This window comes from Sphaeramia orbicularis, chromosome 20 (assembly GCF_902148855.1).
Source record: "Sphaeramia orbicularis chromosome 20, fSphaOr1.1, whole genome shotgun sequence".
NCBI lineage: Eukaryota > Metazoa > Chordata > Actinopteri > Kurtiformes > Apogonidae > Sphaeramia > Sphaeramia orbicularis.
In genome coordinates this window covers 2,172,600-2,185,461 of record NC_043976.1, presented here as the reverse complement: position 1 = coordinate 2,185,461, position 12,862 = coordinate 2,172,600, and the positions used below count along the sequence as shown (strand labels likewise).

At 38.4% G+C, this 12,862-nt stretch overlaps 1 protein-coding gene across 1 annotated transcript in view; it reads left to right on the top strand.

Annotated features, from left to right (window-relative positions):
• The window catches only part of cubn (cubilin (intrinsic factor-cobalamin receptor)), a 279,349-nt gene that overhangs the window by 54,710 nt on the left and 211,777 nt on the right, over positions 1–12,862 (top strand). The window contains exons 18-22 of the mRNA XM_030123898.1: positions 2,416–2,572; positions 2,725–2,900; positions 4,086–4,251; positions 7,457–7,682; positions 8,011–8,141. Coding sequence (XP_029979758.1) covers positions 2,416–2,572; positions 2,725–2,900; positions 4,086–4,251; positions 7,457–7,682; positions 8,011–8,141 — 856 coding nt within the window. The remainder of the gene's footprint in view (positions 1–2,415; positions 2,573–2,724; positions 2,901–4,085; positions 4,252–7,456; positions 7,683–8,010; positions 8,142–12,862) is intronic.

Genomic DNA, 12,862 nt, shown 5'->3' with positions numbered 1-12,862 from the left:
ATGTCTTCCAAGGAAGGCAGGGGGCCGCCAATGACTTTCTCGGCTGTCTTTATGACCCCCTGCAGGGCTTTCCTGTCCTTGGTTGTGCAGCTGGCGTACCACACTGTAACACAGTACGCCACAACACTCTCTATCGTGGTGCGATAGAAAGTCCGCAGCAGCTTTGGCTCCACCTGACACTTCCTCAGCAGCCTGAGAAAGTGCAGTCTCTGCTGAGCTTTCCCGACCACTACAGCCGTGTTAGTGTGCCATGTCAGGTCCTCACTCACATGCACCCCCAAGTACTTAAAGGAGGAGACCCTCTCCACCCAGACCCCGTCGATCTGCAGTGGAGCAGGGTCACCTCCTTTCTTCCTCCAGTCCAACACCATCTCCTTGGTTTTCCTGGTGTTCAGCTTCAGGTTGTTTGCTGAACACCAGTTTGCGAGCCTCTGGACCTCCTTCCTGTACTCTGTCTTGTTGCCGTTGGAGATGAGACCCACCACTGCAATGTCATCGGCAAATTTGACAATGACATTTGAGGGGTGGGTGGCGACACAATCGTGTGTGTACAAAGCATACAGGAAGGGGCTCAGCACGCAGCCCTGGGGGGAGCCCGTGCTGAGTGTCGGGGTAGAGGATGTGTGACAACCCACCCGCACCCGCTGTGGACGGTTCGTCAGGAAACTGTAAATCCAGTCACAGGTGGAGGCTGGGATGTTTAAGTCAGTCAGCTTTCTGATGAGAACGCTCGGCAAGATGGTGTTAAACGCCGAGCTAAAATCAACAAAAAGCATCCTGACATAATTCCCCTGTTTGTCCAGATGACTTGCGGCGGTGTGGTGGACAGTGGTGATCGCATCAGCAGTGGATCGGTTTGTTTTATAAGCATACTGATGCGGATCAAAGTCCGGAGGGATGTAAGTCCTGAGATGGTGGAGGATGAGCCTCTCGAAGCACTTCATCACCACAGGAGTTAATGCCACTGGTCTGTAGTCATTTAGGTTACCTGTGGTGGATGTTTTGGGGACAGGGACGATGGTGGCGGTTTTGAGGCAAGATGGGACAGTGGCCAGTTTCAGGGAGATGTTGAATATCCTTGCTAGGACCCCTGAAAGCTGGTCTGCACAGGACTTCAGTACTTTGCCGAGTACTCCATCAGGTCCTGCTGCTTTGTGTGGGTTCACAGCCTGTAGAACTCTCCTCACCTGATGCTCCTGTAGCACAAGCTGATGGGTATCAAGGAGCTGTGGGGTTGAGGGGGGGGCAACATCGGGGGGGCTCCTCAACTCAAAGCGGGTGAAAAAGTGATTCAACTCTTCCACCAGCGAAGCGTCAGCTGTTACTGCCCCCGATGTGTTGCCCCTGTAGTTCGTCAAATGCTGTAAACCCTGCCACACTTGCCTCGGGTTGTTATCAGCCAGATGGTTCTCCACCTTCCTCTTATATTCCCTTTTGGCTGCTTTGATGCCTCTCCTCAGGTCCACTCTCGCTGTCCTGTAAAGGTCCTGGTCACCCGCCTTAAAGGCTGAGTCTCGTGCCCTCAGCAATGCTCGCACTCTGGCTGTCATCCATGGTTTCTGGTTGTTATACATTTTAATCTGTTTGTCCACTGTGACAGTGTCAGTACAGGTCTTAATGTAGAACAAAACAGTCTCCATGTGTTCATTCAGCTCCAGATGATCAAAAACAGTCCAGTCAGTGTTCTCAAAACAGTCCTGAAGCTGGCTGAGTGCTCCCTCAGGCCAGGTCTTGACAGTTCTTGTGACTGGTTTTGTTCTTCTCCTAAGGGGTATATAGGCTGGGACACTAAGCAGCGAGATGTGGTCTGATTTGCCCAGGTGAGGGAGGGGTATTATCCTGTATGCCTCCCTGAGGTTGGAATACAGCCGGTCTAAAGTGTTCCTGCCTCTGGTGGGACCCTGGACATACTGCACGAATCTTGGCAGAACACTTTTAAGACAGGCCTGATTAAAGTCCCCAGCCACAATAAAAGCCCCCTCAGGATAAGTCTTCTGCTGTTTATTTATCACATCATGGAGCTGGGATAAAGCAGTGCTAACATCAGCATCAGGGGGTATGTACACAGCAGTAAGCAGCACCACAGTTAGCTCCCTCGGCAGATAAAACGGTCTGCACAAAACATGTATATATATATATATATATATATATATATATATATATGTATATATATATATATATATATATATATATATATATATATATATATATATATATTTTTTTTTTTTTTTTTTTGCATGGTATGATTGTTTTAAATGATGTATATTTTATACTTGTACTGCAGTGTTGTGGAAGAGTCCAACTGGGGACTATAAACTCTATCTGCATCACATCAGTTGCAAACTTGTAACTATGTTTAACTGCATTGTCCCTGTTAAATGAATACATAAGTAAATCGAACTCATTTGTTTGCAGGTTCGAGACGGCCGTACGGAGACGGATGCTCTGATTGGAAGGTACTGTGGCACTTCCCTCCCTGGTCCCATTCGCTCATCTTCAAACTACCTGTGGATTCGCTTCAGGTCTGACAGCTCGGTCAGCAGAGGTGGTTTCAGAGCCGTCTACAGCCTCGGTGAGATCAGCATGTGATGTTTCATCTGTCTGTTGAGTGTCACCACTGAACTGCATTTATTATAATCATGTCAACTTTTCTGTCAGAAACAAGGTGAACATCAAATCAGGATTCCAGAAATGTCCACGTTAACAGATGCTCTTTCTTTCCAGCATGTGGCGGTATGTTGTCTGGGACGGGCCAGTTCCACTCGCCCCTCCACCCCAACCCTTATCCACACAACAAAGTCTGTGAGTGGGTCATCAACCAGCCACAGGGCTACGTGGTCACGCTAAACTTCCTGTCCTTCGATATTGAAGGAGGGTCCTGCCGGTTTGACTTTGTTGAGGTAAATGAATGTAAAATCAGTATACGATCTTCCAGTAAATGTAAAAACAGCTGCAGTTCAGGTACATACAGAAGGTCTGGAGGTGGTCCCTGACCAGCTCACTGCTCCTAATGTGGGATCCACTATATGGACAAAAGTATGTGGACACGTTGAATCCAGGTGTTTCTTTTCTAACAGGGGTCTGGGATCCAAAACAATAATGACTAATGTCAGAATATAGTTTTATATTATATTCATATAAATATCATTGCATTGGTTAGTTTGGTTTAAATTGTTATCTTTGTTTCTAAAATGACTCAGAGGTGATTTGGACTGAATTTATATCAACACTGATTTTGTTTTTGTTTGTTTTTTTATCCATGACTATGATTTTAAATGTCCTATCTCTAAATTTCTAAAATAGTTTTTGTTTTCTGACTGCTTTCTACTTTCTTCATATCTCAGTGAGGAAGAAAAATCTCTTATTAAATTGTAAGGACATATTGATGTTTCTATGTCAAATCATCTTACAGCTATAGACATGATGTGTCCCATTATTTTTGTTCATATAGTTTAGAAACATCAATATTTCCTTAAAGTTTAGTGGGAGATTTTTCTTAAAAAATATAAAACTACATTCTTTAGTCGCTATTATTTTGTATCCCAGAGCTCTGTTAGAAAAGAGACACCTGAATTCAACATGTCCACATACTTTTGTCCATATACTTTTGTATATACTAATGCTAATTGCTAATGCTAGGTAAATAGTAGAATGCATTAGAATTTCTCTGTGGGAATAAAGTGAGTCATCCTTTAACCTTTACCCAGAGCACCCAGAGGAAACCCATGCAGCACACACAGAACCAGAAAACCCAACCCACAAGGGCTCCTTGCTGTGTGGTGGGGGTGTTAACCACTAGAACACTGCACCCCCCAGTGGACAAGCCTCCAAATAACACGCCCTTCTACATCCACAGAACAGATAAAACTGAAATTAGTTGTAACCCTAGTAGTAGCTTTTAAAAAAACATTCTGGCCTCGAGTCCAAGGAGCCACCCCCCCCACCCCCCCACCTCCAGACCTGCCTCATAAAATACCATCTGAGATAAGCTCCGCCCCTGTCACGACCCCAGAGAGTACTGAGTGGATGAACAAACGCCAGCAGTGTCAGTGCTCAGAAACATCTGTGTTTCATGTGTGTTGTAGGTAAGAGATGGTTCTACGTCGAGCTCTCCTCTGCTGGGGACATTCTGTGGTGGTGGGATCCCCCCCAGACTGCAGTCCAGCCAGAGGTCCATGTACGTTCGCTTTAAGACCGACTCCTCTGTCAGCAACCATGGCTTTGAAGCAGCCTATAGCTCAGCTTTGGAAGGTGAGAGGACTAGAGTGAGATTTATGCACAAGATGTATGGATGTATGTGTTTGTCTGTATGTAAATATACATATATATACGGTATACATGTTCATATATACTGTTTACACATTCATATGTACTGTATACATGTTCATATATACTGTATACATGTTCATATATACTGATTACACATTCATATATACTGTATACATGTTCATATATACTGTATACATGTTCATATATACTGATTACACATTCATATATACTGTATACATGTTCATATATACTGTTTACACATTCATATATACTGTATACATGTTCATATATACTGTATACATGTTCATATATACTGATTACACATTCATATATACTGTATACATGTTCATATATACTGTTTACACATTCATATGTACTGTATACATGTTCATATATACTGTATACATGTTCATATATACTGTATACATGTTCATATATACTGATTACACATTCATATATACTGTATACATGTTCATATATACTGTATACATGTTCATATATACTGATTACACATTCATATATACTGTATACATGTTCATATATACTGTTTACACATTCATATATACTGTATACATGTTCATATATACTGTATACATGTTCATATATACTGTATACATGTTCATATATACTGATTACACATTCATATATACTGTATACATGTTCATATATACTGTATACATGTTCATATATACTGATTACACATTCATATATACTGTATACATGTTCATATATACTGTTTACACATTCATATATACTGTATACATGTTCATATATACTGTATACATGTTCATATATACTGATTACACATTCATATATACTGTATACATGTTCATATATACTGTATACATGTTCATATATACTGTTTACACATTCATATATACTGTATACATGTTCATATATACTGTATACATGTTCATATATACTGATTACACATTCATATACTGTATACATGTTCATATATACTGTATACATGTTCATATATACTGATTACACATTCATATATACTGTATACATGTTCATATATACTGTTTACACATTCATATGTACTGTATACATGTTCATATATACTGTATACATGTTCATATATACTGATTACACATTCATATATACTGTATACATGTTCATATATACTGTATACATGTTCATATATACTGATTACACATTCATATATACTGTATACATGTTCATATATACTGTTTACACATTCATATATACTGTATACATGTTCATATATACTGTATACATGTTCATATATACTGTATACATGTTCATATATACTGACTACACATTCATATATACTGTATACATGTTCATATATACTGTATACATGTTCATATATACTGATTACACATTCATATATACTGTATACATGTTCATATATACTGTTTACACATTCATATATACTGTATACATGTTCATATACAGTATACATGTTCATATATACTGATTACACATTCATATATACTGTATACATGTTCATATATACTGTTTACACATTCATATATACTGTATACATGTTCATATATACTGTATACATGTTCATATATACTGATTACACATTCATATATACTGTATACATGTTCATATATACTGTATACATGTTCATATATACTGTTTACACATTCATATATACTGTATACATGTTCATATATACTGTATACATGTTCATATATACTGATTACACATTCATATATACTGTATACATGTTCATATATACTGTTTACACATTCATATATACTGTATACATGTTCATATATACTGTATACATGTTCATATATACTGATTACACATTCATATATACTGTATACATGTTCATATATACTGTTTACACATTCATATATACTGTATACATGTTCATATATACTGTTTACACATTCATATATACTGTATACATGTTCATATATACTGTTTACACATTCATATATACTGTATACATGTTCATATATACTGTATACATGTTCATATATACTGTTTACACATTCATATATACTGTATACATGTTCATATATACTGTATACATGTTCATATATACTGTTTACACATTCATATATACTGTATACATGTTCATATATACTGTATACATGTTCATATATACTGTTTACACATTCATATATACTGTATACATGTTCATATATACTGTATACATGTTCATATACTGTTTACACATTCATATATACTGTATACATGTTCATATATACTGTATACATGTTCATATATACTGTATACATGTTCATATACAGGGTGGGGAAGCCAAATGTACACTGAACATGTAGTTGTTTTTTCTCAGCAGACACTGCGTCAGTTGTTTTGAACCCAAACATATACTGATGTCATAATCATACCTAACACTATTATCCATACCTTTTCACAAACTTTTGCCCATATGAGTAATCAGGAAAGCAAACGTCAAAGAGTGTGTGATTTGCTGAATGCACTCGTCACACCAAAGGAGATTTCAAAAATAGTTGGAGTGTCCATAAAGACTGTTTATAATGGAAAGAAGAGAATGACTATGAGCAAAACTATTACCAGAAAGTCTGGAAGATACTATTAAAGAAGAATGGGAGAAGTTGTCACCCCAATATTTGAGGAACACTTGCGCAAGTTTCAGGAAGCGTGTGAAGGCAGTTATTGAGAAAGAAGGAGGACACATAGAATAAAAACATTTTCTATTATGGACATTTTCTTGTGGCAAATAAATTCTCATGACTTTCAATAAACTAATTGGTCATACACTGTCTTTCAATCCCTGCCTCAAAATATTGTACATTTTGCTTCCCCACCCTGTATACTGTTTACACATTCATATATACTGTATACATGTTCATATATACTGTGTATACATTCATATATACAGTGTACACTTTAATATATACTATCTATCTATCTATCTATCTATCTATCTATCTATCTATCTATCTATCTATCTATCTATCTATCTATCTATCTATCTATCTATCTATCTATCTATCTATATATATACATACTATGTAGACAAAATGCCTTGAAATTCAATTTTAATTCTTCTATTTTAAAATTAAAATCAATTAACCTCTAGTTTTTCTTTTGTTTCTGAAAAGAAAATCCAGTTACCAGAAGACACACTGACCAGTAATAATACTAATCTGCAGTCGTTTGGAGAAACTAGGTTTGCTGTACTGTTTTTTTTTTCTTGTTTTTCTACCAGGCTGTGGTGCTACCATGACCAGTCCTTCCGGAACCATCACGAGCCCAGGCCACCCCACCACTTACCCCCATGGTGCCAACTGTACCTGGTTCATTAATGTCAGTCCAGGAAACCTCATCAGGCTGTCGTTTGACTCCTTTAATCTGGAATACCACTCCAACTGTAACTTTGACTATGTGGAGATCTATGACAACGGTACGGTGCAAAGTGGACGACTGATCGGAAGGTACGTTAAAGCACATCCACGTGTGTTTCTGTTCAGTCCAAATCGAATGTTTGGTGGTGGTGGGAGGGGCTGTAGTCTGCCCCAGGGCAGCTGTGGACACATGTAGTTTAGCACCACCAGAGGGAGAATGTGAGAGCGAAGGAATAATGGGTCAATAATATAAAGCGCTTTGGGTGCCTAGAAAAGCACTGTAGATAACTAATCCATTATCTTTATCATTATTAAATTATTTCTTGGGTTAACAGTTTGAAAATCAACATCCTGGGGTAAATTGTTTGGTATTAGTTGTACTTGTTCAGTGAGTATTTGTGTTTGTCATGTACTGCAGATACTGTGGGAACTCAGTGCCTCCTTCCATCACCAGTACTGACAACCTACTGACGCTGCTGTTTGTATCAGACTCCAGTTTAGCGGTGGAAGGATTCTCCGCCACGTACGTCTCCATCAATGCCACTACAGGTACAAAGCAAAGAAACCACAGAAAATTCCCAGGTTTCAAGTGAAGTCAACTTCATTTGTAAAGCACTTTAAAAACAACGCAGTTGGCCAAAGTGCTGAACACAGACAAAAATGAATAAAACCCAAAAGAACAAATCAAAACAGTAAAAGTAATTATAATTAAGACAATAAAAGCCAACCTCTCATGCTGAGTCAAAAGCCAAGGAGAAAAAATCTGTTTTAATAGAGGATTTAAAAACAGAAATGGAGTCGTCTTGCCTGATGTGCACAGGTAGTTCATTCCACAGTTTGGAATCAGTGACTGATTCTTTTATTCTTATACTTTTGAACTTAAATTCTTATGCCATTCAGTGTGGACGACAAAGTACGATTTTCCTTGTAGAGGGAAACCTGTTTGTGTCCTGAACAGTCCATCACAGATCTGCTCACCACTTCCACTCCAGCAGGAACACTTCAGTCAACAGCCAGTGGAAACGTACTCACCCCTCACACCAGATCCAAGGGGGGGGCAGCTTTAAGTGTATCTGCCCCACAAAAATGGAACACCCTGCCTGATACTGTTAGACGTCCCACATCAGTAGCCATTTTTAAAAACAGGTTAAAATCGTCCCTTTTTTCGACAGTGTTCTGTTAGGTTGTGTGTTTAACCCTGTAAAGTCTGAACCATTAAATCACTGACAGAAAATTCTAGTTCTTTAAAACTGGAGCCTTTATTGGTCCTTCTCAACAACCAAAAAAAGGTTTTTTTCAAATATCAATTTCCATGTATGAGTTTCAATTTCAGGTCTCAATGCTCGAATATTATTATTTTTGAACAAACAAAAACATAATATAACACAAACATGTCGAACAAATTGGTAATTCCTTTTCAAAATGGTCAAAGTTCTTCCTCCTTCCTCATTAATGACAGTCTTTTTTTTTTAAATTTAAGAGTAAGTGTTTTATTTACGTCCATGATGGATACTTTTTTTTATTTTTTTAAATGTTTTTTTTATTGAACAATGAACAATTGAACAGTATATATACATCAGTGTTTTTCAACCTTGGGGTCGGGACCCCACGTGGAGTCGCCTGGAATTCAAATGTGGTCACCTTAAATTTTTAGTAATTGATAAAAATAAAATTACTAATAAAAAATATATAGTGAGTTGAGAGAAAGTGTCCCAATCCATAACAGACATGACAAACTGAGTGTGAAACTGCAGCACTGTGGTTCTGTTTCTGTGTCACATGTTCATTGTGGTCAGTTTCAGATGCTGCAGCTCTTTCATAATTCATAGTTTCAGTTCTCATTTGTTCAGTATTAATTGTCCTCCTTGTAAATCCCAGCTGGACTGACTGGACAGATCCTGAGCCTTTGTGCAGTAATCTACACCTGGATTTACTGCCTCTGTCCACAATAATAGACATTATCTGTATATAATGTAATAATATAAATAATATACTAAATGTCCTCTAACAGTAACATTTACTTGCAACATAGTATAGCAAACTATTACATGATCAGAAACATTCACATTCACAAAGTCACATTTTACAATATATTTTACATTTCCAATAATTAGAGACAGATGTAAGTAAAAAAAATAAAAATAAAAAAGCTCAAGGTTTAAAATAGAAATTATATAAATTAAATAAGATTAATTAATCACAGTCTTGTAGTGCCACTAAAGACCTCTGGTGAATGAACTCCTCCCCCTGGTGGATTATCTGTGTATTACATGGATCTAATTGTATACATCAGGTTTTACAAGAAAAATAATCACACTGATCATGTAGAGGCCTTCAAAACTCATGAATCAAATATGAAACGTTTGGCTGTGTAGGGTTAAGTGTGTGTACATATTAGAGATCGACCAATTATCGGCGCCGATATTTGGAAATTTGACGTATATCAGTATCGGCCTTTTTTTAATCCGACGGGCCGATATTAAGAAACCAATTTAAAACTGGGTTATTTCGGCTCAGATGCAGCCGCGCCTCTCTCTCTCTCTGCCTCTCTCTTTCTCCACTCTGCGCCCTCTGATTGGTTGATGTGGAAGCTGTCCTCACACACACACACACACACACGCACACACACACACACACACAGACTGGGACTGACTTGGGATCAGACTGTGTTCTATACATTTTCTCCATTACTAATACACAGAGCGTTTAGAACCAGACTGATGAACTCATGTTCTGGTAAAAGCTCATCAGACTCCACCTTAGCGTGCTTCCCTAAAACAAGTGAACTGAGTTTTTTAGGCGCTCTCTCTTAATCCCACACACATGCTTTTCTCTCACAGACTGTTTCCATCTCCATATTATCAGCAGTCTAATTCACACACATGTCAGGAGGTCATCTGAGTTAGCAGAGCTGCTGCTAATGTTTACTCTGCTCTGATGTTCTTCTGAAACATTAGTAGTAGTTGTGAGATGTAGAGCACAGGGATGTTTATTTCAGTTTCAGAAGAGTTTTCTGCGTTTACCTTTGACACGTGTGTTTTCTCTCCGGAGCTTCTCACACCAGAAAACTTTGCCTCTCTGTGGTGTGTACCCTTCCGCGTCGGATTTTGAAGCGGAAGAAGTACCCCCTGTGTCAGATAGTGCCGCTGTGGGGCTCTGACTGCATGCGTCGATTTCTGACTTGGGATGAGAATGTGTTGGTATGTAATATAATAGTGTGTGTTTGCGTTAAAGTCACATGAAGAACTCTACAACTCACAACTACTAATGTTACTGTGAGCTTTCTAGTCCTATGATCTGAAAATTAAAGTGAAGATGACAGAGTCAAATTCAGAAGTGATTTATGTGAACATGGTGGAACATTTTAAATCCTGTGTGTGCTCATTAAAGCCCTAAAGGCTGTTTGTGTTCTGTCTGTAACGATCTGAGTACGGTGACTGAACCCAAATGCAAGACCCGGAAGCAGACGTAAAAGTTTACAGTGTTTATTAAACACAGGTTTAACTGACAAGTCAAGGATGGTGTTAGAATACAGATTCTTGAGGTCACAGAGTTCAGGGTTCTTCTCAGGGTTTGTGAGGCGGACCGGAGACGGACCCTCACAGCCCGGACCGAAAACACACGTCGGGTATCCGACTAGGGGAGAGCAGAGGGATGTCAGAAAACAGGCCAGGTCATACACGGTGAGGCAGACGGAGAGGCAACAGTACATTGGGATTAGACAAGCTCACGTACCCGAAAAACAGGCAATAGGTCGAACACACGTTGAAGCAAACGGCAGCAAAGGCACAGACAGGGAACGGGCAAAAAGGCAGAGGTCCAGAAAAACAATCCAGGTCAAAAACAGGCAGACAGAAAAACAGGATCCAAAAACACTGGTAAGTAACACACGAGGCGATAGGAACTGGCACAGGACAGGGGAAAACACAGGGCTGAAATACACAAGAGGGAGGGAAGACAATGAGACACAGGTGGAACAAACCAGGGTGGGGACAGGTAATCACCCACAGGTGGAACTGATTAGGGAGAGGAAGCAAAGACACCAGACATGACACATGAGGAGGACTGAACAAAGTAAAACAGGAAGTGACAGACAAAACACACAAGACAGACAAAACCAGACTGACGTCTGGTGACAGATGTGACACTGTCAGGAGTTTAACTGCACTCATAACCACTATTAGACTTTTTATGGAGCTTTTGTCAGATTAATCATTAATAATGTATCAGCATAGTTGTGAATGACAGGGTCCCTGCTATCACATGGTAAAATATAAAATTTAAAAATGAAATCAACTTAAGGCGTCCCAAATGCTGTAATAAATGAAGCATGATGAGTTGAGCAGATGTCAGCATGTGGCCCAAGAGTTTACAAGAGTCTCCCTGTATTTGTGTTGTGTTTGAACTTCAAACAAAGATAAGTCACTGTAGTTATATATAAATTTTACTTTATTTACTGTGGAAAAATTTAAGGGAGCTATTTATTGAAGCTTTTATTCAACTTTATAAGAGATGCTTCTGAGTCTAGGAAATCCATGCACTTCTGGAACTATTATTTTCTATTTGTTTGATTAAATAAACATGTTTTAGGCATTTAAACGAAGTTCAGTGTTTGCATTATTCAAAATTTTTCACGCCAATTTTTACACTTTTACTGCAAATGAATATCGGCTCCAAATATCGGCTTCCTCTAACTACTAATAATCGGTATCGGCCCTGAAAAACCCATATCAGTCGATCTCTAGTACATATGATTGTCTACTTGTGATTGCACTCTTTTTTATGATTGTTTTTTTTTTTTTTTTATGTTTACCTGTAGTGAAGCACTTCGAGTCTGCTTTGTGCATGAAATATGCTCTATAAATAGTTGATTTTTTTCTTTTTTTTCTTTTTTTATTTGTTTAGTTCCAGGACAGTGTGTATTGGCATTAGTTACAAAGAACAAGATGCATGCACCAGATTTAGCAGAGAAGCTAATGTCCATCTGTTGTCCTGGACAAACAACTAACAAACATCACGTAGATTACAAAGTCATAATATACTGGAAGAAAACTGTTAAACATGACAGATATAGAAAAGTCTGCTCAGATTGAACGGCTTCATCCAAATATATAAAATACATTCAATGCTTACAATACATTCTGTAGATACACTAACTTTCCGAGAGCAAGAATTGAACTGTACGTTTGATAATAAAGTGCTTTGAATCTTGAATCTTCATTTCTACAATGCACCGCAGTAGCTGTTTCACTGACTTTGCTTTTTCCTGT